Raw genomic sequence first — 27,049 nt, forward strand, 5'->3', positions numbered from 1 at the left:
GGCAAGAAGGGCTGGGATTCTATTCCAGGTACTTCCTTGTGGAAAAGAAAACAGGGGGGATGCGTCCCATCCTAGACCTAAGGGCCCTGAACAAATATCTGGTCAAAGAAAAGTTCAGGATGCTTTCTCTGAGCACCCTTCTTCCCATGATTCAGGAAAACGATTGGCTATGCTCTCTGGACTTGAAGGACGCCTACACGCACATCCCGATATTGCCAGCTCACAGGCAGTATCTGCGATTTCAGCTGGGCACACGTCACTTCCAGTACTGTGTGCTACCCTTTGGGCTCGCCTCTGCGCCCAGGGTGTCTGGCTGTAGTAGCAGCAGCGCTTCGCAGGCTGGGAGTGCATGTGTTCCCTTATCTCGACAGTTGGCTGGTGAAGAACACATCCGAGGCAGGAGCTCTACAGTCCATGCAGATGACTATTCGACTCCTGGAGCTACTGGGGTTTGTGATAAATTATCCAAAGTCCCATCTTCTCCCAGTACAGAGACTCGAATTCATAGGAGCTCTGCTGGATTCTCGGACGGCAAGTGCCTATCTTCCGGAGACAAGGGCCAACAATTTGTTGTCCCTCGTCTTCCGGGTACAAGCGTCCCAGCAGATCACAGCTCGGCAGATGTTGAGATTGCTTGGCCACATGGCCTCCACAGTTCATGTAACTCCCATGGCTCGTCTTCACATGCGATCTGCTCAATGGACCCTAGCTTCCCAGTGGTTTCAAGCTGCTGGGGATCTAGAAGACATGATCCACCTGTCCACGAGTTTTCTCAAATCCCTGTATTGGTGGATGATTTGGTCCAATTTGACTCTGAGATGCCCTTTCCAAATTCCTCAGCCGCAAAAAGTGCTGACTACGGATGCGTCTCTCCTGGGGTGGGGAGCTCATGTCGATGGGCTTCACACCCAGGGAAGTTGGTCCCTCCAGGAACGCGATCTGCAGATCAATCTCCTGGAGTTACGAGCGGTCTGGAACGCTCTGAAGGCTTTCAGAGATCGGCTGTCCCACCAAATTATCCAAATTCAGACAGACAACCAGGTTGCCATGTATTACATCAACAAGCAGGGGGGCACCGGATCTCGCCCCCTGTGTCAGGAGGCCGTCAGCATGTGGCTGTGGGCTCGCTGTCACGGCACGTTGCTCCAAGCCACATATCTGGCAGGCGTAAACAACAGTCTGGCCGACAGGTTGAGCAGGATTATGCAACCTCACGAGTGGTCGCTCAACTCCAGAGTAGTGCGCCAGATCTTCCAGGTGTGGGGCACCCCCTTGGTAGATCTCTTTGCATCTCGAGCCAACCACAAGGTCCCTCAGTTCTGTTCCAGACTTCAGGCCCACGGCAGACTGGCATCGGATGCCTTCCTGCTGGATTGGGGGGACGGCCTACTGTATGCTTATCCTCCCATACCTCTGGTGGGGAAGACTTTGTTGAAACTCAAGCAAGACCGAGGCACCATGATCCTGATTGCTCCCTTTTGGCCGCGTCAGATCTGGTTCCCTCTTCTTCTGGAGTTGTCCTCCGAAGAACCGTGGAGATTGGAGTGTTTTCCGACCCTCATCACACAGAACGAGGGGGCACTTCTGCATCCCAGCCTCCAGTCTCTGGCTCTCACGGCCTGGATGTTGAGAGCGTAGACTTTGCCTCTTTGGGTCTGTCGGAGGGTGTCTCCCTTGTCTTGCTTGCTTCCAGAAAAGATTCCACTAAGAGGAGTTACTTCTTTTTTATGGAGGAGGTTTGCCGTCTGGTGTGTCAGCAAGGCCTTAGATCCTCGCTCTTGTCCTACACAGACCCTGCTTGAATACCTTCTGCACTTGTCTGAGTCTGGTCTCAAGACCAACTCTGTAAGGGTTCACCTTAGCGCAATCAGTGCATACCATTACTGTGTGGAACGTAAGCCGATCTCAGGACAGCCTTTAGTTGTTCGCTTCATGAGAGGTTTGCTTTTGTCGAAGCCCCCCGTCAAACCTCCTACAGTGTCATGGGATCTCAATGTCATTCTCACCCAGCTGATGAAACCTCATTTTGAGCCACTGAATTCCTGCCATCTGAAGTACTTGACCTGGAAGGTCATTTTCTTGGTGGCAGTTACTTCAGCTTGTAGAGTCAGTGAGCTTCAGGCCCTGGTAGCTCATAAGTACATAAGTACATAAGTAATGCCATACTGGGAAAAGACCAAGGGTCCATCGAGCCCAGCATCCTGTCCACGACAGCGGCCAATCCAGGCCAAGGGCACCTGGCAAGCTTCCCAAACGTACAAACATTCTATACATGTTATTCCTGGAATTTTGGAGTTTTCCAAGTCCGTTTAGTAGCGGTTTATGGACTTGTCCTTTAGGAAACCGTCCAACCCCTTTTTAAACTCTGCTAAGCTAACCGCCTTCACCACTTTCTCCGGCAACGAATTCCAGAGTAATTACACGTTGGGTGAAGAAAACTTTTCTCCGATTTGTTTTAAATTTACTACACTGTAGTTTCATCGCATGCCCCCTAGTCCTAGTATTTTTGGAAAGCGTGAACAGACGCTTCACATCCACCTGTTCCACTCCACTCATTATTTTATATACCTCTATCATGTCTCCCCTTAGCCGTCTCTTCTCCAAGCTGTATAGCCCTAGCCTCCTTAGTCTTTCTTCATAGGGAAGTCGTCCCATCCCCGCTATCATTTTAGTCGCCCTTCGCTGCACCTTTTCCAATTCTACTATATCTTTCTTGAGATGCGGTGACCAGAATTGAACACAATACTCAAGGTGCGGTCGCACCATGGAGCGATACAACGGCATTATAACATCCTCACACCTGTTTTCCATACCTTTCCTAATAATACCCAACATTCTATTCGCTTTCTTAGCCGCAGCAGCACACTGAGCAGAAGGTTTCAGTGTGTTATCGACGACGACACCCAGATCCCTTTCTTGGTCCGTAACTCCTAACGTGGAACCTTGCATGACGTAGCTATAATTCGGGTTCTTTTTTCCCACATGCATCACCTTGCACTTGCTCACATTAAACATCATCTGCCATTTAGCCGCCCAGTCTCCCAGTCTCGTAAGGTCCTCTTGTAATTTTTCACAATCCTGTCGCGATTTAACGACTTTGAATAACTTTGTGTCATCAGCAAATTTAATTACCTCGCTAGTTACTCCCATCTCATGCTCCTTATACAAAATTTCATCATAATAGAATAGTCCTCTGCACTCACCCTAAGTTCTTGCCAAAGGTGGTGTCGGAGTTCCATCTGAACCAGTCAATTGTCTTGCCAGCATTCTTTCCCCGTCCTCATTCCTGCCCTGCTGAACTTCAGCTGCACACATTGGACTGCAAAAGAGCATTGGCCTTCTATCTGGAGCGGACACAGCCCAACAGACAGTCCGCCCAAATGTTTGTTTCTTTTGATCCCAACAGGAGGGGAGTGGCTGTGGGGAAATGCACCATATCCAATTGGCTAGCAGATTGCATTTCCTTCACTTACGCCCAGGCTGGGCTGGCTCTTGAGGGTCATGTCACGGCTCACAATGTTAGAGCCATGGCAGCGTCAGTGGCCCACTTGAAGTCAGCCACTATTGAAGAGATCTGCAAAGCTGCAACGTGGTCATCTGTCCACACATTCACATCTCATTACTGCCTGCAGCAGGATACCCGACGCGACAGTCGATTCGGGCAGTCAGTGCTTCAGAATCTGTTCGGGGTTTAGAATCCAACTCCACCCCCCTAGGCCCATGTTTATTCTGTTCCAGGCTACACTCTCAGTTAGTTGGATAAGTTGTTAGGTCAATCTCAGTTATGTCCTCGCCGTTGCGAGGCCCCATTGACCATGTTTGTTGTTTTGAGTGAGCCTGGGGGCTAGGGATACCCCATCAGTGAGAACAAGCAGCCTGCTTGTCCTCGGAGAAAGCGAATGCTACATACCTGTAGAAGGTATTCTCCGAGGACAGCAGGCTGATTGTTCTCACAAACCCGCCCGCCTCCCCTTTGGAGTTGTGTCTTCCCTTGTCTTTGTCTTGCTACATATGGGACTGACGAACACGAGCTGGTTCGGGCGGGAAGACGGCCGCGCATGCGTGGTGCGCATTGGTGCGTGAGGACTAGCAAAGGCCTTTGCTAGTGAAGTTTTCCGGTTGGAGGGGGCTGCCGTGGACGTCACCCATCAGTGAGAACAATCAGCCTGCTGTCCTCGGAGAATACCTTCTACAGGTATGTAGCATTCGCTTTCATGAATGGCTATAATATTTATGACACTGAAGTATTTCTTGGTATAGGTAGCAGTAGTCCTGGTTTCTATAGTAATCATACATTTTATGTTACCAGAGACAGGGATATTTAGATTTCGGATTCTGAAAGAATGTATACAGAGGCAATATTAAGACAATTTTCAAAGGAATTTTTGCAGGTAACTAAAGGCCTGATATTCAAAGCCATTAAACTGGGCAGGAGAGGAATCTGCCCGGTTAAATGGCACCCAGCACCCTGGCCAATGATATTCAGCGGCTCTTAACCGGACAGTGCTACTGAATATCGGTTCTGACCACCACGGCACTGTCTGGTTGGTGTCAGGGCAGTCTATGCACAGAGCTTGGTTATACTTAACTAGTTAGCAATGATATTTAGATAAGAATATAAGAATAGCCATACTGGGTCAGACCAATGATCCATCTAGCCCAGTATCCTGTTTCCAACAGTGGCCAATCCAGGTCATAAGTACCTGGTAGAAACACAAATCATAGGAACATTCCTTGCTACCAATCCCAGCCTTCTCTTCATAGGAGGGGGGTATTAGGGGGTTGGAGGGGGTGTGGGGACTTGGGAGAGGGGTCATGGTTGCCAGGGCCTTACCGATTGGGGTGTGGAGGGGTAGCTCCTTGGAATGTTTGACAGGTCCGCACTTACCCCTATGATCAAAGCTAATAGCATGCTTAAATTTGCATGCTATTAGATCTAATCATAGGAGTTGTATAGCCCTGCGCTGTTCCGGCACTAATGTTAGAGCTCTATTTGGAGCAGCGTGGGGTTTTTGATAATCTGGCTATAACTGATTAAGTAAGTGGATAAAGTGAGTACAGCAAAAAGGCTGTCTTAACATTATCTGCCAAGCTAGCCATGCACTAGTCTGAATATCATCTGGTATGTGGTTAGTTTCTGGGTAGTTGCTGTGTACTGCCATTGAACATGTTATTTATTTATTTAAAACATGTATATTCCACACTATCCACTGTTCTAGGCAGTTTACAATTTTACATGCATAAAAAAAAATCACATTACACAGATCATATACTGCACACAGAATGTAAACAAACACAATCAACTTTAAAATGCATGGTATTCTGCTATTCAGATATCTCTGCAAATAATACTTTCACATATAAACAAACTAAAATCACCTATAAGCTTCAACAAATAACAATGTCTTAAATTCTCCCTTAAAATCTGTCAAAACTTTATTTTATCTAATTCGTTTTGGGATTTTATCCCACAGTATTGGACCCATAAAATAGAAGATTTTGCTTCTATATTCTTCCAATTTAATCGTGTGATAAGATGTTACATCAGACAAACATTGTTGACCAGATCTTAATAATCATTTAGGCTGGTACAAATGCAATTTTGATGTCAGTGCGCGGGGCACTAGTTTGTGGAAGACCTTGAACATCAGACACAGAATTTTAAATGTAATTCTTTGTTCAATTGGTAACCAATGTAGCTCTCTTAAAACTGGAGTAATATGGATTGGGTGCCAGATTTAGAAAATGCCAAATACCTAGGCCAAAGAGAAGCCTGCTCCTGCTTTCTTTAGGGCTTCAAAGGGGTGACACTGTGGCAGAACTGCCTTTCTGTGCTTCTCCTCTGGTTCCCCAGTCTTTGGGATCTCTGACCCCACCACCCCCACCCCATTCACTGTCTCTGGGATCTGCTGTCTGTTCATGCCTAAGAGTACCAGAATCTTAAATCTAGCTCTCTATGTATGCATATAAAATAAGCTAAGAAATGTGTCTCAAAATGTACTTTGGGTGAAGTAATTTTCAAAAGGGACTGCATGGATATACTTTCCCTTAGAAAACTGGTGTAACATATATGCACACCCACTGCACAAGATAGGGGGGCTGTTTTAAAATGTCCCTCAAAGTGACTGGCAGTAGAGGGAGTGTTTTGCCCTTACAGAGGTTACAGCAGAATGTAAGTATATTTTTATTTGCCTGTTGATTTGTAAAGCTGAACTTCCTAGCTCTGTTATGCACCTGTTTTAGGTAAATTTCTGTGAATACATAAAGGGCAATTCCATAACTAGGCATTCACAGTTATGTGCCCCTTATGTGTGTAAATTTAGGGAAAAGTAGCACTTACACACGCAAGTGCCCTAGTCGCTATTCTGTAAGGGCGCAGGGGTAGGCAGTTCCAGTCCTTGAGAGCCTCAGGCCGGTCACGTTTTCAGAATATCCACAAAGAATATGCAGGAGATAGGTTTTCTTGCATTGCCTCCTTGGTATGCAAACCTATCTCCTGTATATTTATTGTGAATATCCTGAAATACTGACCAGTCTGGGTCTCTTGAGGACCGGAATTGCCTACCCCTGCTATAGCGCACAGTTGCAAAGGGGGGGCAGGGGGAGCGTGCATGTGGGTGGAGCATTGGTGCGTCTCCCAGTTACTCATATAATTTACAGAATACTGTAAGTTGTGTGCCTAATGAATTTAGGTGCCCACAGTTGCACTCAGTCTATGGCTGGTGTTACTGCAGTACGTTAGTATTCTGTAACAAAATTTGGGTGCTCAGATACCATTATAGGATAAGCATAGTGGCATCTCAGAGGGCCTAAATGCATATTGTGTATTAGAGAACCAAAGGTTCTATTCCTTCCTGTACCACCTCTCTCATATAGATCTGCTTGAATTATGCTACTGAATAATTGTAATGCTAGTTTTACTGGTTGATTCAAACTGACAATTGGTTTCTTTATTGTATAGAAGGCACTTGAGATTTTGTTTTCTTGTAATGTCTTCATAACAAGTTTAAAGGAGGTGTGCTATGTGTGAAATTGTCAGATTGATTTGCCCCCCCCCCCCCCCCCACCCGTTGCCACCTCAAATACTTCTGCCTAGAGATGCCACTGGACCACACTTTGAGCATTGTGTCAGTTCTGGTTTCCCCATCTCAAAACTATATAGGTCAACTAGATGAGGTTCAAAGAAAGATGACAAAAACAATAAAGGGGACAAAACGCCTCCCCTATGAGGAAAGACTAAAGTTTATAAAATCATGAGTGGGGTGGTACAGTTGAATAGGAGACGGTTGTTTAAACCTTTCAAAGAATAATAGGTTATAATAAATAGATTTAAATTTGGGGATCTGCTGAGTACTTGTGACCCAGATGACCACTGTCAAAGATGGGATCCTGGGCTCAGTGGACTGCAGCCTGACTCATCTGTCTTTTCTTATGTTCTTGTGTCCTTATGTGTAAATATATTTCCAGTAAGTGGAAATGTTAACGATGACCTTTCAATGGTTCCAGGAATAAAGACCCCACGACCTCCTTCCAGAGTTCGTTCTGCGACCCCCTACATTGGCCGAACCAGCCCACCACTTACCCGTGAGTTCCAAGAGCTCTGGCTTTATCTCTTGCCACAGCTTCTCTTTCTGCTTTACTTTCTCCTCACTCCTTCCCCTGTAAAATCGGGGAACTGTTCCTTCTGATCTCTCTTCGGCCAGTTCACCTCTGGAAGCCATTACACATATTCTTTTTTCCTTCTCCACCCCTACAAGCTCTTACCAGAAAACCATCACACATGGCCTTTTTCATACCCCCTCCCCTATATATGCTTATCAGGGAGCCATCATACACAGTCTTTCATGCTTAGAGAACTCATGCCTGTGTTCAGTTCTTACTTCTTCCCATCCTGCTAACCTTTTTTGTGCTCTCAGCTGTTATTTCTTTTTCATACAATCTTTACCAGGGACCAGTTTTGCAGATCTCTTCTTTTTTAGATAAAAGGTGATAGAGAGAGGATAAAGTTTAAAAACAAAAACAAGGAAGGAAAAAAATGAAACCATAAAACATCAGAGAAGATGAACACAGTGAAGGGAAAAGTGAAAACAAATAGCATAAACTATTTCCAAATATTTTCTGTGATAAAATTCTGTTTTAGATGTACATAAGTAAGACTACAGTTGACATTCTGAGTTCTAGTGACTGGAGGTTTGGCTACACGGTTGATGATGTCTTCAGGATCTCTGTTGTTGATCACAGCTGTAGGGGAGAATTCTATAAGTGGGCACCTCCATTTAGGCACCCTGATGTCATGTGGTGAGCCTTACATTTACACACTCATAGTCACTGTCCCCTCTAAGCTGAGTGGAAGTCCTCCTCCTACAGTCCTGCCAGTGGGTGGTGCTGTTTCACTATCACATTTTTAATAGTGAGGGACAGGAAAGCTTTGAAAACACAATATTGAAGTATCATCCCCCACAGCAGCAAAGCAGTTGGAGGACTCCCACTCAGCTTAGAGGGAATAGTGCTCACAGTTACACCAACCATAGACCAATCATAACTCCAAGCACCTAAATATGACAAATATGCATAACTTACAGTATTCTGTAAGTATGTGTTTCTACCAGGTACTTATGACCTGGATTGGCCACTGTTGAAAACAGGATACTGGGCTAGATGGGTCATTGGTCTGACCCAGTATGGCTATTCTTATATTCTTATCTAAATGTGTAAATGTAAGGCTCACCACATGACATCAGGGTGCCTAAATGGAGGTGCCCACTTATAGAATTCTCCCCTACAGCTGTGATGAACAACAGAGATCCTGAAGACATCATCAACCGTGTAGCCAAACCTCCAGTCACTAGAACTCAAAATGTCAACTGTAGTCTTACTTATGTACATCTAAAACAGAATTTTATCACAGAAAATATTTGGAAATAGTTTATGTTATTTGTTTTCACTTTTCCCTTCACTGTGTTCATCTTCTCTGATGTTTTATGGTTTCATTTTTTTCCTTCCTTGTTTTTGTTTTTAAACTTTATCCTGAGCATGTAAGTGCAGAACCGCCCATGCCCCTCCCATGTTCTACCCATGTAAATGCCCCCTTGCTATGCTGCTTATGCATGCCCATACAGAATAGCGCATAGTTGCTTTGCTGTCATTTACACATGCAGGTGTACACTTATCCATAGAAGTGCCAGTATTCTGTATATTTACATGCCCAAGTAGCATGTAAATGTGGGTGCCCAGTTATTGCCCTTTTAGAATGCACAGCTGAAGATGATTTATTGTTATTGAATCCAATCAATTTAATAAACGTCTGTAATCTATATAAATACCTGGCCTCAGCACTCCGGCATTACTCACTGAAAAATTCTTTCAATCCATTAAAGGAGTCTTCAATATTATCATTGGCAGTCAGACCAGGAAAAAAGAACAAAAAGTAAAAAAAACTGCAAGTGGAGAAAAAGCTTTCCATTCCAAAAAAATCAGATCAACACTACTACTGCATAACCACTTTAGTTCCAAAAAGGCAAAAAAAAACCCCCAAAATATATGTGTACAAAGAATTCAAAATACTTATCTAAATCTGTAATTCTGAAGCCCAATTCATAATTGAGGAAACTCCTAAATGCATCTCTATTCCGGTGATATGTCAGTCAAAAATTGTAATCCACAAAAATTATAGTCCACACACAAATCCTTCCTGGCAGTCCAACAGCATACTCCAACAGCTCCAATTGTATCACAGATATGAAAAGCACATATTGCTTCAATCCTCAACAAGGGCCTCTTGTTTCGCTTTCCGCTGCTTCTGGAGGAGGAACCGTAGTATAGCAAACAACAAGGCAAATGGTCCGCCAAATCCAATGTGGAAAATAAAACGAAAAGGAAGACCTTGTAAAAGAATATAGCTTTTAATTAAGTAATAAAGACTGTATTCTTTAACATTGAACTATAGTATATTCACAACTATGGCTTCAAGATGGCGACTTCTTTTAAACTGATGCCAAGTCCCAAGCATCCAACCAGCTGCGCTCTACCTCTTAAAGAGACAGATCACATTACTTGATGAATGCATTCCATTCGATGGAGCTATTGAGACCATTGGGTTCCACAGTGTCAGGATGAAAAACGAATCGTTGTTCACGTTGTCTTAGCCACCTGTTTAGAAGGAATGGATCCAAAGAAGCTTAGCAGAGATTAGGTGGCAACACCAGCAATTGGGAAGCAAAGCCGGTGCTGGGCAGACTTCTACAGCCTGTACCCTGATGTGGCTGAATAGATTTAGATGGGTTGGAGTGAAGCTTTTCTAGAGTTATAGAACAAGGACCATTCCGGGCAGACTTCTATGGTCTATGCCCTGAAAATGGCAAGGTCAAATCAAGATCAGGTATACATCTGAAGTATCACATCATGCCTTATGTAATAAGATTATCTTGTTGGGCAGACTGGATGACCCATACAGGTCTTTATCTGCCATCGTCTACTATGTTACTAAATACTATGTTTCAGATCTTTGAAATTAGGTTGTCTCTGAATACAATGTTGCACCATGGGAGCTTCTATTCTCTTCAAATTAAAGCAAGATCTATGTTATATCATCCATACATGGAACAGGAGAGATGTCTAATAATTCACATGGACACCAAACCATATAAATTACATTCCTAGAATTGCAGGTCATAGAACAGTTTATTGAGATAGCTTTATTGCCCTTTTTTTCCACCAAAAGGAGTTTCCTTCCTCTGTTAGATTACTAATCTCCACATTTCCTGTGACCCACATTCCCTTCCTGTTATGTTATAGTCCACACATCTGATTTGCATAATTTGTCCGCTAAATTCTAATTCTGAGAATAAGATAGTATACTTCAGTAACCCATCAGATTGTTATGTACCGATAAAATCGGCCAATGATTTTTAATAGAAGATGCTATCTTCATTAACATATTATTATATTTCAAAATATATGTGATTGCTGGTTCTAAATTGGATTGTATTTATGGTCGAAGTAAAAGATCTCTATTATTGAACAGAGCACATTTATATACATTACTCACAATCGTCTTAGAATAACCTCTTTCAATATATTTTGTTTTCAAATCACGTCAGCTTTTTATATTGATCCACAGAATCACATATCCAGCAGTGCTGCAAGAATTGAGAGAATGGAAGGTTGTTTTTTATATAATGCGGAGGCATGCTGTCATATTTCAATAATGTATTTCTGTCAGTTGGCTTGGAATAAACTGTAGTTTGTATGTTCCCTTGCTGTAGCATCACTTTCACATCCAGAAAGGTAATTTCAGATGGCTACCAATTGCAATCAAATTTAATAGTAGAGTGACAGTTATTTAATTCATTTACAAACTGTTGTAACTCAATCTGGGTACCTGTTTATACCACTTAGATGTCATCAATGTATCAGAACCAACATCGAACCCACTGATACCTACTTGAAGGATATATCCATAGACGTTGAAAATCTGTCATAAACAAATTAGTTACTGAAGAGGCAAAGGAGGCACCCATAGCTACGCCAGACAACTGACCATAAATTTGATCCTCAAAAATGAATTGATTATATCTTAGAGCAAGATAGGCCAGTTTTAATACAAAATCCGTTGGGACCTGCCATGGTCTAGGACGAGTATTCAGAGCAGATTCCAGAACCTCATATGCTTGTTGTTGGGGAATTGAAGTATATAGAGATTGAACATCTAAGGATACTAACAACACATCACCCATCTTGTTTGTAACTAAGCAAGGAGATTCAAAAAATGTGTCCCATCTTTTAAAAAAGAAGGTATTTGAATAACTAAAGGTTTAAATAAAACTATCGACATATTTACTCAGTGGTCCTTTTACTAATCTGCACTAGCAAGTGGCCGGCGTTGCAATTAGCACATGGGTTTGCCGCATGCCCCAGCCACTTTCTAGTGCGGCTGAAAGATGGCCGTGTTCATTTTTTCAAAAAATGACCATGGCTAATTTCCTCATTTGCGCATTTGGCCATTACCACTGGGAGCTCTTACTGCCACCTATTTAGGAGATGGTAAGGGCTACTCCTGCGCTAATCAGCTAGCACACAGTAATGTGCTCACGCTACCCGATTAGCGCAGGGCGCGCCTACTCCCCACCCCTGTGCTAGAAAATAATTTCTGTTTTCTACCATGGAGATCGGCATGCACTGATCACAGCAATACCGTGGAATGCCTCAGCTGTGCTATTTTGGCCAACAGTACCTGTGCGATAGTCCTACCACCCTTTAGTAAAGGGCCTCTCACTCTCTCCAAAAGGGAATCTCTGGAGGAGACAATTGGCATCCAGGGGACTTGTTCAAACTCTTATGTACAGTATATTAGGCAGGATGTAAAAAATAGTAGCTTGGCTTCTTTATAATTCAAAAATTGGAACTCATTCGTAGTCCAAAAACCTACAGTAGTCTGTAGTGGGATTCTTCTCCAGCTTTATATATGTTGACTCATCAGATAATTGTTGATTCACATCTTGTAGGTAATTTTATGGGTTTGATGAATTACAAAAGGATCTACACTCAGATTTTTTAAGGCAACCTTTTCTTGCATAGTCATATTTTGAGGAAAATGATGAGGTTGTTCCAATTTCATAACATCTCATAATACTAACTTCCGAAATGTCCAAAAAGCAGGGTCTGTTGGGCCCAAAAGTATCCAAACACTTTTCATTGCACATGTCTGAAAAAGATTTCCTCCCTTTATCATCTGTGATACAGTTGGAGCTATTGTAGTATGCTGTTGGACTGGCAGAAAGGATTTGTGTGTGAGCTATAATTTTTGTGGATTACAATTTTTGACTGATATATCACTGGGAAGAGGTGCATGTAAGAGTTTCCTCAATTATGAATTGGACTTCAGAATCAGAGATTTAGGTAAGTACTTTGAATTCTTTGTACACATATATTTTTTGGTTTTTTGCCTTTTTTGGAACTAATTATTCCCTGCGCTGGGTGGTTATGCAATAGTGGTATTAATCTGTCTTTTTGGAACGGAAAGCTTTTTCTCCACTTGGAGTTTTTTTTACTTTCTGTTCTTTCTTCCAGGTCTGACTGACCGATGATAATATTGGAGATTCCTTTAAGGGATTTAAAGAAAAAACTTTTTTTCAATGATTAATCCCAGAGCATTGAGGCCAGATATTTATATAGATTAATAATTTATGTCTGCAAACCCACATAGTGCAGAGAATTTACAGACTGTTATATTGATTAGATTTCAGATCTAAAGCCTATTCCCTTCATTACTGTGTTTTTTATTGTTACGGAAGCCAGCTCACAACTGCACATTATTTATTCACTACAAAGGACAAAAAAAACCTGCCATTTTAGTGGTCCATGTGGCCTTTTGCAGTGAAAAACTTTCAATATTTGGCTATAGAGTAATGTAAACATGTAAAAGTGCCACATGTTAATTGTTAAGCTAGAACTACAGTTTGTGGCTGTTGCAACTCATCCAGCTGGATCTCAGGATTTCTAAGAAGTCTTTTCCAGTTTTTTCCTCTGTCGTCCTTTGCTTCTGTTTTTGGGTAGGACACTGCTGAAGCAGCATGTAGTAATTCTGTTTCCTCTGTACTTTTTTTTTAGCTTCAGCATCCCGATCCAGGCTTTCATCATCTGCATTTCAGCAGGTTTCCTCATCAGACATTATTGAGCCAGAAATCAGGACAAGCCCCAGCGCATTCCAGAGGCCAATGACCAATGGCGAGCAGGTGGCAAACATGTAAGCAGTGATAGCAGTCACAGAGGCAAACTTTGCATCTGCCTCTTCTTGCCATCTGTGCCCACAGTGTGCAAACTTTGTATCACTTCCTGGGACTGCAAAGCAAATGGGGTGTGAGTGTAGGACTGCACTTCAGAACACGTTGATGCCCGTTACTCATAGTAACTATGCATTCAACTATGGAATGCAGTACCAAAAGCAGTGAAAACAATATACGATCATCTGAATTTCAGGAAATCACTAAAAACCTACCTGTTCAAAAAAGTATACACAACTGACATAACCTACAATCCTGAACCCTGCTACACAACTATATACAGTAACTAATGGACCTAACGCAATCTTCTCCTCTCTACGATTCCCAAATGTGTCTGTAACACATGTATCTTATTCTACCATTATACCACTTTGTATTTATTCTCTACCGGCTTGGCGTATACCTACGGTATTATGTAAGCCACATTGAGCCTGCAAATAGGTGAGAAAATGTGGGATACAAATGTAACAAATAAATAAATAGTTTTACATTTACAGTGCTGTCAACCTATCTAATCTATATTGCAATTTTTAGGTTTACATGATAAGGCTACCCAGTGGCAAAGAGGATATATCACAGGACACCAGCACTCACTCACCTTCTTTGGCGTTGACAATCATCTGGAAAACAGCAGTGCAAGGCTCCTAGAACACTAAAGACTGAATCACTACTATGAATATATCACCAAAGGCAATGTTTAGATTGTGCATAATTCAATAAAAATTATGGTCTAGATGTCCATTGTTAAGACTGTGTGGAGTTTGTCTGAGATGGTAATTCAGAAACACCACAGAGCTTCTAGAGAGCAAAATGAAGTCGTCATTGCTGAACTACATCCCGTGGAAGGGGCCTTCCTTTGCCCATTAAGAGACTTGAGTTACATTTTTGGGTCCTGCTTTAAGGGTTTTTTGGCATTGGGAAAGTGGGGGGCACCCTGGCTTCGATCATAAGCAGAATTTATTGGCGTACCTGAAGAACACTTCTGTGTGGACTGTTGGATGAGTACAAGGGGAATAAACACTGAAAGAAGGCCTGGCAAACTATAATGAAAGGTCCATGGATCTCTGCTGTCTTACCAAGCTAATGAAGAGCAGGCAGGGACGGGTTTCAGCTGCTTTGGAGGTCCACTGGCCAGAGACTATTAATTAGCTAGTTCAGTGTTTCTCAGTCTTTTCACGTCCAAGGCATACCTACAATTACAAAAGATTGTGTGGCACCTCATCTTCCATGAAACAGGCATTGTGGACGTGGCAAGGACTCATATGGCCAAAAGGAGATCCAAGGAATCACCAGTCTCTCTACCAAGTTTTACAACAAACGGGAGAGAGTGGCAGATGTATATGGGTCTGTCAAAGTAAAATAGTGCCAGTAACCTTTGAAATTAATTGACACAAGCTTCAAGTAGATATGGTTGCATAAGTGTGTGTTCAGACATATGTACATATCAATATAGATGGGCATGTACAAAGCATGCAGAGAACTGCTGCTGGTTTTATTCCTTCTATTGTTGCCTGTAAATTCCTCCCATTATCGCCCTAGTTCTTCTGGCACCCAAGGTGTGTTTGAGGATTAACTACAGCTTCAGCACATTGTTTAGTAATACTTCCCTTGGGCTTCAGCCACAATCCCCTTCACTCTACAACTTTAGCATCTAAATGTAAGTACCATTTGCATGCTAAAATGATAGAACACTAGCACATGCAAATGGATGTACACCTAAGGACTAGCTGGGTGCTAAGCACTAGGCACAGCTCACTTGGCACATAAAATACAAGGGGGGAAATGTAGGCAAAACATAGGCAAAGCTTCTACCTTTGAATGTAACTTACAGAATACCACATTTAGGCGCACGCATTTACGTCTGCTATTGACCTTGTGTAAGTGGGCTTGGCATGTCGTTACTGACCTATGTGCTAGTATTCTATAATGGAAACTGGGTGCCCAGATGGTGTTACAGAATTCACGCTCAGCGCACAGCATGAAGGTGCCTGACTTTGGCACCCAGTTTATAGAATTTCTCCCAGTTTGGTCTCATTGTGCATGGAGGGGTTACTCCCCCCGGGGCCCTTACTCTCTTCTTCTGCTGATCTCTACTTCACTGTCTTTTAATTTAAGCACAGTGCTCACCTCCCCCAGCTCTCACACAGCAGAGGCTCCCGAGCCGCATTGTCTGTAGATTTCTGCTTCTTCTGTACCCTCAGGTTTTTATCACACGTGGACTCCTCTCTCTCAGGGGCATAGCCAGACCTCACGGTGGGAGGGGGCCAGAGCCTGAGGTTGGGGGCACATTTTGAGTGCCGCCCCGCTGCCCCCCCCCCCCCTCACCGCCTCACCTCACCTCACTTCCTCACAAACAAATACCTTTGCTGGCAGGGGTCCCCAACCCCCGCCAGCCGAAGCCTTCTTCAGCGTGGTCTCTGGCTCAGCCGTGTTTGCTGCCTGCCCCCTGCTCTTCTTTCTTCTTGCTCCTCCTGTGCTACCCTTGTCTCACTCGCCCTGGGAACAAGACAGAAACTGGAAGAATTCAAAGGAGTCTGAGGATGGAAAAAGAAGTTGTAGTGTGGCATGTGTGCGCTGTAGATAACTAAGGATAATTTTATACACCTTTTTCACTTGTAAAACACCTCTTATGAAATTAGATTATGCCTAAAAATACTCATGGTGCAAGCTGGCTCATAATTCTAGGGAGTGGAGTTTGGGCAGAGTCATGATTTATACACATATTTTGTAAAATTTATTACATTTTTTAGCATTTATTTACTGCCTTTTTGAATACATTTATCCAAGAGAGTGTACAGCAAGAATAAGCCAGATGTAGGCATTATGCATGTACTTTACGTACTAACATGTAGGCTTGCTCCCAAGCAGGCCTAAATATCAGTGCCCACTATTTCTGTAGGCACCTTCCTACCCTATTAACCTAGGCACCCTGTTAGAAAATTAGCCTCTATCTGTCCTGAGTATCCATGCCCAGCATTCTGTCCATTAATTCCCAGAGTCTGACCAGGGTGCATGCTGTAGCTATAAAGGAGAGGCATGCATACATGTGATGCACATATGCTCAGAAAGGTGCTCCACCAAAAATAACAAACTTTTCACCCAAATTCTTACATAGAAGTCAGATCTTCAGAAGGTGAGTGTAGTGTCATAAGCTCATACTTAGATATTTCTCACCATAACTCCTCATCGATCCATTTTATAAATGTCCTATTTTACAAAGTTTTCATTAAAAGTTGAAAAACATGCTGAATTTCAAAATACTTATCTCAAGAAGAAAACATTCAAACTAATGAAGATTAGGCAATCTTCCTTTATAAAATGGATTGCTGAGGACTTATGTTGAGAAATATATAACTGTGAGCTTATGACACTATCCTCACATTTAAAAGCCACCATATGTCTCTTGCTGGTCTGGGCCTGAGCATCTGGCAATGGTGACTTTTCTGTGACACACCTGATTAGGTCTGGCAGTACTTGAAACACTGAACCCTTTCTGGGGAAGAAATTCACAAACATTTTCCTTCAGCTGGTAAAATCACATTAAAGGGCCAACCTATCAAAATGTCTCAAAACATGCTAATTTTATGCCTATTTTTATAAAGACTATCGAGCAAATATTCCCCATCAGATATAGAAACAGTTCAAAGATCAGTATCTTTCAAAGAAGTGCCTGAAAATCGACATTAGTTCAATTATATATTTTAAAAAATGTGAATATCTTCAAAAACAGCAAACTTATGAGCTCATTCAAATTAGAAGAAAAGATTGTTTCTTTACAATATCTCTCCAGTGATTACAACATAGAATCTGTAAACAATCGTGTATTTAAAATAACTCCTGAGAAATAGCAACATTTCAAAATATCCTTTGCAATATTATTAATTTTAAATTTCTACCTTTATAAGTAGTTCTTCAGCATAAAATGAAATTCCAAGTATCCTGTTTCAAGAATGTAATTTCTTGTCTCCAAACACCATATAAACACAAGCAAGGCAATTCTATAACTACGTTTGAGTAGTTACTTCCGTGCCATATACACAGAAGTGCTGAGATAATTGGCACATATGTGCACTACACATTATTCTATAATATAGCTCATACGGGTATATTCTATAAGTAGTACCTAAAAATCAATGCCGATAATGTGACGCGCTTGGCACGATTCTACAACAAATATGCTTCCTTTATAGATTCGCACTTAACACTAAGGTGCGCCTAACTGTAGGCGGCTGCAAATAGCAGGCATAAATACTGTATCTAAGTTAGGTGCAGTTAGACGTGATGCTGTATCAACGCACATAAAATCCGAGAACACCCCTAACCATGCCCCCAAATTGTTATGCACGATAGGATTTAAGCGCAATCCATTAGAGGATCGGATATGTGCCTGAATCCTAATTATTGCCAATTCGTGCTGATAATTGATTGTTATCTCCCAATTATCAGTGCTGATTAGCTTGTTGTTCAATTAAGTTGTGCGCACTGTTTATAGAATCACACTAAGCGTGTCTTTGATTGGCCCTGATTTTTCAGGTGCCATATATAGAATTTGGTACATACCCCCAGATTCTATATAGTGTTGCCTACACCAAAATCCGGGTGGCAGACTGACCATATGGGCCACCGGGCAGTGCCCGAGGGCCCAGAGGCTCTGGGAGGCCCAGAGGCTCTTTCCCATCTGCAAACTACAGCACCCCTGAGCCTTGGTAGGCCCTCCTCTGACCCACCTTGAAGGGCCCTGGTGGTCTAGCAGCCTCTTTGGGGGCAGGAAAGAATGCCACCCTTTCCTGTCCGCTGCCGCTACTCTGCCCAGCACTGCCACTCTTTCAAAATGGCTGCTGAGACTGCCGAGATCCACGAGACTACCACAGTTAGTCTTGGCAGCCATTTTGAAAACATGGCAAACACCGGACAGAGCAGTGGCAATGGGCAGGGTTCTTTCCTACCACTGAAAGAGGCCACAAGACCATCAGGGTCCTTCAAGGTAGGACTGGAGAGGGTGCACTAGTGTGCGGTGGGAGGGGATCAATGGTGTATGGATGGGGGGTTGCAGGCAGCACTCAGGGGGCCCAATGATCTTTACTGCCAGGGGGCCCAGAGCACTTAGTCCATCCCTGATGCACATATACCACAGCTCCAGCTCTGCTTTGAATAAACTAAGCACCTGGGAGTACCTCACACAAGTTGCATAAAAGCAGCTGCAATCTTTTTGTGCCTATTTTTTACATCTATATACCCCCTACAATTTTCTAAGAGCCCTTTACTGTGTGTAAAATATGCTTTACACACTGAAAATGCCTTATAAAGTTACATCCTACATTTCCAGGCACTGATGGAGTTCAAACATAAGAATGAGGAACTAAATCTTGGGTAAGTTTGATTTTTCTGTGATTACTATATCTGTTAATTTCTCCATCACATGTATGCCTCAGATTTCTTTACATCAGCCTTGAATTACTACTTTCAGATGTAAGCCATTATGAGGCTTTCCTATGAACTAGAAATACTGTACGATAGAGAAGACCTAAAGGTGTATATAATTCTGTATATGTCAGCAGGAAGGAAAAATACTAGACTTAGTCCTTAGTGGTGCTCATGATCTAGTGCAGGGGGTAACGATACGAGGGCCGCTTGATAACAGTGATCATAATATGATCGGTTTTGATATTGGCATTGAAGGAAGTGAAACTAGGAAATCAAGTACGCTAGCGTTTAACTATAGAAAAGGTGATTACGACAAAATGAGAAAAATGGTGAAAAAAAGACTGAAAGGAGCAGCTCGCAGAGTAAAAAACTTGCATCAGGCGTGGATGCTGTTTAAAAACACCATCCTGGAGGTTCAGGACAAATATATTCCACGTATTAGAAAAAAGGGAAAAAAGACTAAACGTCAGCCGGCGTGGCTAAACAGTAAGATAAAGGAAATCATTAGAGCCAAAAAACAATCCTTCAGAAAGTGGAGAAGAGAACCAACTGAAAGTAACAGGATAGATCATAAGGAATGCCAAGCCAAATGCAAAGCGGAGATAAGGAGGGCAAAAAAGGACTTTGAGAAGAAATTAGCGTTGGAAGCAAAAATACATAGTAAAAATTTTTTTAGATACATTAAAAGCAGGAAACCGGCCAAAGAGTCGGTTGGGCCGCTGGACGAAAATGGTGTTAAAGGGGTGATCAAGGAGGACAAAGCCGTAGCGGAGAAATTAAATGAATTCTTTGCTTCGGTCTTCACCGAGGAGGATTTGGGGGGGACACCAGTGCCGGAAAGAATATTTGAAGCGGGGGAGTCGGAGAAACTAAACAAATTCTCTGTAACCTTGGAGGATGTAATGGGTCAGTTCAGCAAGCTGAAGAGTAGTAAATCACCGGGACCTGATGGTATTCATCCCAGAGTATTAATAGAACTAAAAAATGAACTTGCGGAGCTACTGTTAGAAATATGCAATCTGTCCCTAAAATCGAGTGTAGTACCGGAAGACTGGAGGGTAGCCAATGTTACTCCGATTTTTAAGAAGGGTTCCAGAGGAGATCCGGGAAATTATAGACCGGTGAGTCTGACGTCGGTGCCGGGCAAGATGGTGGAGGCTATTATTAAGAATAAAATTGCAGAGCATATACAAAAACATGGACTGATGAGACAAAGTCAGCACGGATTTAGTGAAGGGAAGTCTTGCCTCACCAATCTAATGCATTTTTTTGAGGGGGTAAGCAAACATGTGGACAATGGGGAGCCGGTTGATATTGTATATCTGGATTTTCAGAAGGCGTTTGACAAAGTGCCGCACGAAAGACTCCTGAAGAAATTGCAGAGCCATGGAATCGGAGGTAGGGTATTATTATGGATTAAGAACTGGTTGAAAGATAGGAAGCAGAGAGTAGGATTGCGTGGCCAGTATTCTCAGTGGAGGAGGGTAGTTAGTGGGGTCCCGCAGGGGTCTGTGCTGGGTCCGTTGCTTTTTAATGTATTTATAAATGACCTAGAGATGGGAATAACTAGTGAGGTAATTAAATTCGCCGATGACACAAAATTATTCAGGGTCGTCAAGTCGCAGGAGGAATGTGAACGATTACAGGAGGACCTTGCGAGACTGGGAGAATGGGCGTGCAAGTGGCAGATGAAGTTCAATGTTGACAAGTGCAAAGTGATGCATGTGGGTAAGAGGAACCCGAATTATAGCTACGTCTTGCAAGGTTCCGCGTTAGGAGTTACGGATCAAGAAAGGGATCTGGGTGTCGTCGTTGATGATACGCTGAAACCTTCTGCTCAGTGTGCTGCTGCGGCTAGGAAAGCGAATAGAATGTTGGGTGTTATTAGGAAGGGTATGGAGTCCAGGTGTGCGGATGTTATAATGCCGTTGTATCGCTCCATGGTGCTACCGCACCTGGAGTATTGTGTTCAGTACTGGTCTCCGTATCTCAAAAAAGATATAGTAGAATTGGAAAAGGTACAGCGAAGGGCGACGAAAATGATAGTGGGGATGGGACGACTTTCCTATGAAGAGAGGCTGAGAAGGCTAGGGCTTTTCAGCTTGGAGAAGAGACGGCTGAGGGGAGATATGATAGAAGTGTATAAAATAATGAGTGGAATGGATCGGGTGGATGTGAAGCGACTGTTCACGCTATCCAAAAATACTAGGACTAGAGGGCATGAGTTGAAGCTACAGTGTGGTAAATTTAAAACGAATCGGAGAAAATTTTTCTTCACCCAACGTGTAATTAGACTCTGGAATTCGTTGCCGGAGAACGTGGTACGGGCGGTTAGCTTGACGGAGTTTAAAAAGGGGTTAGATAGATTCCTAAAGGACAAGTCCATAGACCGCTATTAAATGGACTTGGAAAAATTCCGCATTTTTAGGTATAACTTGTCTGGAATGTTTTTACGTTTGGGGAGCGTGCCAGGTGCCCTTGACCTGGATTGGCCACTGTCGGTGACAGGATGCTGGGCTAGATGGACCTTTGGTCTTTCCCAGTATGGCACTACTTATGTACTTATGTACTTATGCTCAGACACTGAATTTAAACAAAAAATTACAGTTTCTTAACTATGTTTGTTAATGATGTCCAATCTTGTTGGATCTCCCATTTATATTATTTGTCATATGGAGGTAGTGTGGGCAAGATTGACACATTATTTAGATGCAAATTACAATGAATGTGAATTGTTTTAACCAGTTCTGGTATTCATACTAAGCACACACCTTTATGAATGCTTAATACTAAATCCTAATTGTCCTTTGTTTTCCTTTTAGGTACATAAGGCCACTAATAGTCTCACATGATTACAGAGGGGATTTTGAAGACAGAGGGGATTTTGCATCCTCATAAGATGATTATTTTTGGTAGAACAGAAACCATATAGAGGAATGGAGTTCTGTTTTTGTCTCCGCTCTTCTGCTGCCCAGGTGGGCTGGGGCTTGAGGTGTTATGAAGGTAGGGGTTGATATTCAATGCAATTTAACCAGCTATAAACAGTTCCTGTGTGGTTAAAATGCCTGTTCGGGGCTAACCAGCATTTTTAGTGGTACTTAACCAGTTAGTGATACTGAAAATAACCAGTTAGCGCTGAACTCAACAACAGCTATTTTGGGGGCGTTCTGGGGGCACAGTCAGCACTTGGCCAGTTAAGTGCTGATACTGAGAACTTAACTGACCAGGTTAACTGCATAAAAGTCAGTCCTCTCTTTTATGCAGTAACCCATAATCGGTTAAGTGCAGAATATTGCACCCAGCCGGCTATGTCTTAGTGGCTTCACAAATCCAGAAATTCAGTGCTGGTACCCAGACATGGTCCAGCATTGAATTTCCAGGTTTAGTGCCAGCAGTAGTCAGTAAAATGCTGATCATTGCATAGAGCCCTGGTGTGGGGAACGGAGAGGGTCATCTCAGTCATCACATAAAGGTAGTATCTAGTGATTTAACTCAGGGTCCACAAAAGAGTCCATGAAAATACATGGTTTGTGGTTCCTGGAACTGCCAATGTGATGGCTGGCTAGGCTGAGTTTATTCCAGAGGGAAAGAAAGAGGCCAATCCGATTAGGGCACAACTGGGCTGTAGGCAGCAAAAGGAGTAGCAGTAAAGAAAGGGTTAAAGAAAGGCAGGGGGCGGAGGGAGGAGGGAGGGCATAAAAGGCAGCTCAATAGGTAAGGAGGGGTCTTTTCGAGTGGCCAGGGGCAAGGCAGAGGAGCTGATCCCGGCCCACCCACCGAAGGTTTAGGGCATGATTGTCGCAGCTATGCGGTAAGGGACGGAGATTATGTAAGACTATGGAGGGTACACAGCAGGGCAGCACATAAGAGTACTTCGTGGTTGGGGAATGGATGAAATGTTAAGTTCAAGATCAAGTTAAACTGTTGCCTGCAGGGGGGCAGGTTAAAGTTCATGTACTTTCAATACATTGTCTCCTGGCTTGAACGGCCCGGAGGACAAAAGCTTATGCGGGGTGCATCCTTAAACGGGAGGCACCATAATCAGCGGGCCCTATAATCTACTGCCCGTAGAGGAGGGGGGTGTGCTTAGACGGCACAACCGGGCGCGTGTTAAAGCGCAGGGGGAATGAAAAGCTGTGTACCCAGGGGTTGACAATTTGTGATGTTATTGGAAGCCATACGGTTTGCAACAGATGTAAATGCTATTTATGAGATTGAATGTTAAATTGCTTGGCTGCGGCCTTAATAAATTCCAAATTCGTTCAAAAAAAATGGCTGCCGAGTCTTCCTTGGTGGTAAGAGGAGCTTGAATAAGTTTGCAGTGCCGAATGCACCAGTTGTGCAGCACCATTACAAAATGCAGAATTTGTGTAGAATCTCCTTCATCTGCTGAATTTTACATTCTTCTGCATATTTGGCAGCCTGCCTGAACCAACAGGAGTGAAAACAATGTAGTGCTTATTAGCCCAGTCTTTGGAACAAACCTTGCCATTTTCATATTTGAGTCATTTTTATAGGTGCTCTGCTCAGAACAGGGGAGTGAGGGACATACTGGCCCGGATCTCACCAAAACTTTACTGCCAGCTGCCCCCTTCTCTTATTTGCCCAGCACTTTTAAATACCTTCAGAGGAATGAAAGCTTGTCTTTTCCTGTCTCTGCTCTTGCCTGTCCTTCACCTGCTCTGGCTGCTGGAACTACATGGCTGTTAAAATCAGAGAGCAAATAATTACTATCTCTCAGCCAAGTAGTATCAGTGGAAAGACAAGCTTTCATCACTCTGCAGGTAATTAAAAATTTCTGAGCAAGTAAGAGAAGGGGCTGATGATGGGAATAGGCCTAGGGGATGAGTCTGATGCTGGGGATGAGAAATGAGGGGGGGATGAAGGATGACAAGGGAATAGGGGGGAGATAGGAGACAGGGCTTGGAGATGGGCCTGATTCAGTGGCAGGTGCTAGGAGAGAGGGGCTGAAGGCTGACAAGGTGGCATGTGGGAGAAAAGGGGGATGGGGCTTGGAGATGGAGGAGAAGGGAGCTAGGGGCTGACAAGAAGGAAGATGGGATGAGAATGGAAGGAGAGAGCTGGGGCGGATGCAGGGGCTGAAGGTGGGAGAACAAGGAGAAGGGTAGATACTGTGTTTGGGGGGTAGCAAAGGGTGTACGCGTATGTTCCTGACTGTCTGCTTGCAAGGCTTTGTGTTGCAAACAATGTCTGGTACTACTACTACTACTACTTAACATTTCTAGAGCGCTACTAGGGTTACGCAGCGCTGTACAGATTAACAAAAAGGACAGTCCCTGCTCCAAGGAGCTTACAATCTAATGGGCGAAATGTCAAGTTGGGGCAGTCTAGAATTCCTGAATAGAGGTATGGTGGTTAGGTGCCGAAGGCGACATTGAAGAAGTGGGCATTGAGCAAGGCTTTGAAGATGTGCAGGGAGGGGGCCTGGCGTATGGGCTCAGGGAGTTTATTCCAGGCATGGGGTGAGGCGAGGCAGAAAGGGCGCAGCCTAGAGTTGGCGGTGGTGGAGAAGGGTACTGAAAGGAAGGATTTTGTGTTTTGTGTGGAATGAGTTTGTGTTTCTCTCACTGACATGACACAAGAGTTTGAATAGAATGTGTTTGTATTTTGAGTTGTCAAGTAAAACATTCTCCTTCTGCACTGTTCCTGTTGGGAGTTATATTGGTTAATCTGAAGCAGGAGATAGTGAAACATCGGGCTATGCATGAAGTATTCTGTGACACAGCTTTGCCTTCCTTGTTACTGCCTGGGCAATGAGTGAAAGTTAAAGTTCATTATTTTATAAAGTGCCAATTATGTGGTAAACTATCTAGCAGCACCCTCAGGGATCCCGTTTATGATTTATTTCTGGAAGAGTGATAACAAGTTATTTTGCGAATGCTTGATTGTAAAGTCAATCTATTTATTTATTTATATCCCATACTATCCCAAACAAGTTTAAGTTCGACCTGGCTTACAATAAACAGTATAGGATACATAACAAAGAATAATGCATAAGAAAGTAATTTGTTGTAAGAATCCAATTTTAGAATACAGTATCATAAACATACTGGGATAACTATGGAAGTTTAACTTTTAGAAAATCTATTATGAATGAGAAATTGTACATGAAGCAAAGAGAAAGTATAGAGTAATAACCAATTCAGGTAATAATTAATTGTTTGAAATATGGTTTATTTATTTATTTGGATTTTGCTCACACCTTTTCAATAGTAGCTCAAGGTGAGTTACATTCAGGTACACTGGATATTTCTCTGTGCCAGGAGAGCTCACAATCTAAGTTTGTACCTGAGGCAATGGAGGGTTAAGTGACTTGCCCAAGATTACAAGTAGCAGCAGTGGGATTTGAACCAACCACCTCTGGCTATCAAGACTTGTGTTTTAACCACTAGGCCACTCCTCCACTCCACTTTTTGTGAGGGTAAGCAATTTGATTGTCTATACTTTTCAGCTTTACATGATGCAGATAAGTCAAAATGTGCTCCTGTGCAGCTAAATATTGTTTCAATTTTCAAGTTGTGATTCAGCTTTCTTCTATTAAGTAGTTGATTTGGAATGTCTCATGTAAATGAATAATTTATACCTTATCCTCCAGATTCTACATAGTGTGACTTGAGTTGTGCACGCAATGCAGGCCATATTCTGTATTACACGTGTAACTTAAGCCTATAATTGCCAATTAACAAACAATTATTGACACTAGTTGGCTTTAATTAGAATTTACACACACAACTTGCTAAGCATCAAACCTATAAATGGCAAGTGACCGACTCACCTGCAAATGCGCAGTAGAGACTTCCCTCTCTGTCCCGCCCCCGCGTCAAGACGTGATGATGGGGGGAGGGGGGCGGGACAGAGAGGGAAACTGCGCGGAAGGGGAGGGAGGGAACCGCTGACGTCGCTACCGCTACCCCCCAAGGTAGCCGCTACCCCGCCCCCCCCCCCACGGAGTCGCCACCACCCCCCCTTCACCCGGCCTGGGCCCTCTCTTCGTTATTCAACTTACAGCAGCGCCGAAACAGCAGCAAGCAGCTCAGCTTCAGCTCCCGTCGGCCTTCCTTCCCTGCCTGTGCCCCACCCTTGCCGACGTGATGTCACACGAGGGCGAGGCGCAGGCAGTGAAGGAAGGCCAACAGGAGCTGCTGCTTGCTGCTGTTTTGGCGCTGCTGTAAGTTGAATAACGAAGAGAAGGCCCGGGCCGGGTGAAGGGGGGGCGGGGTGGGGGGCGGTAGCGGCTACCTTGGGGGGGGGAGGGGACATGGGAGGTCTCAGAAGGAGGGGGGGGCCTTGGAGCTGGGAGGGCTGGACTGAAGGGGGCCTTTCAGCTGGCTGGGAAGAAGGCACGGGGGGGGCAGGGGGCCTTGGAACTGGGAGGGAGGGAAGGGGGCCCCTTACAGTTGTGAGGGAATGGGGCCCCTTACAGTTGTGAGGGAGAGCAGGGGGCCTTGAAACTGGGAGGGAGGGAAGGGGGCCTTGGGAGCTGGGGGGGAGGGCCTGGGGCCTTGGAACTGGGAGGGAGGGAGGGAGGGCGGGCAGGGGGCCTTGCAGCTGGGAAGGGGGGAGGACTGGAGCCTTGGAGCTGGGAGGGAGGGACAGAGGGGTCCTTGGAGCTGGCAGGGAAGGAGGATGGCAGGGGCCCTTGCAGCTGCAATGGGAGGGGGGCCTTGGGAAAAAAAACATTCCAATACGCGCCCGTTTTAACGGGCTTAACGGCTAGTATTCCATAAAGAGATTAGTGTAAATTCTAATGTACGCTGCAGAAAAGGGGGCATGGTCATGGGTGCGGAATGGGTGGATCGTGGGCATTTCTAAAAATGATGTGT

General features: G+C 43.7%; 1 protein-coding gene across 2 annotated transcripts in view; it reads left to right on the forward strand.

The window, feature by feature from the left end:
• Window positions 1-14,476, forward strand: part of C8H16orf96 (chromosome 8 C16orf96 homolog) — a 149,252-nt gene extending 134,776 nt beyond the window's left edge. For both annotated transcript variants that reach the window (XM_030212366.1, XM_030212368.1), the window contains exons 15-17: window positions 7,507-7,584; window positions 13,609-13,744; window positions 14,316-14,476. In XM_030212366.1, coding sequence (XP_030068226.1) covers window positions 7,507-7,584; window positions 13,609-13,744; window positions 14,316-14,325 — 224 coding nt within the window. In that variant the 3' untranslated portion in view covers window positions 14,326-14,476. The remainder of the gene's footprint in view (window positions 1-7,506; window positions 7,585-13,608; window positions 13,745-14,315) is intronic.
• Window positions 14,477-27,049: the final 12,573 nt, after the last annotated feature.

Source organism: Microcaecilia unicolor, chromosome 8 (assembly GCF_901765095.1).
Source record: "Microcaecilia unicolor chromosome 8, aMicUni1.1, whole genome shotgun sequence".
Lineage (NCBI taxonomy): Eukaryota > Metazoa > Chordata > Amphibia > Gymnophiona > Siphonopidae > Microcaecilia > Microcaecilia unicolor.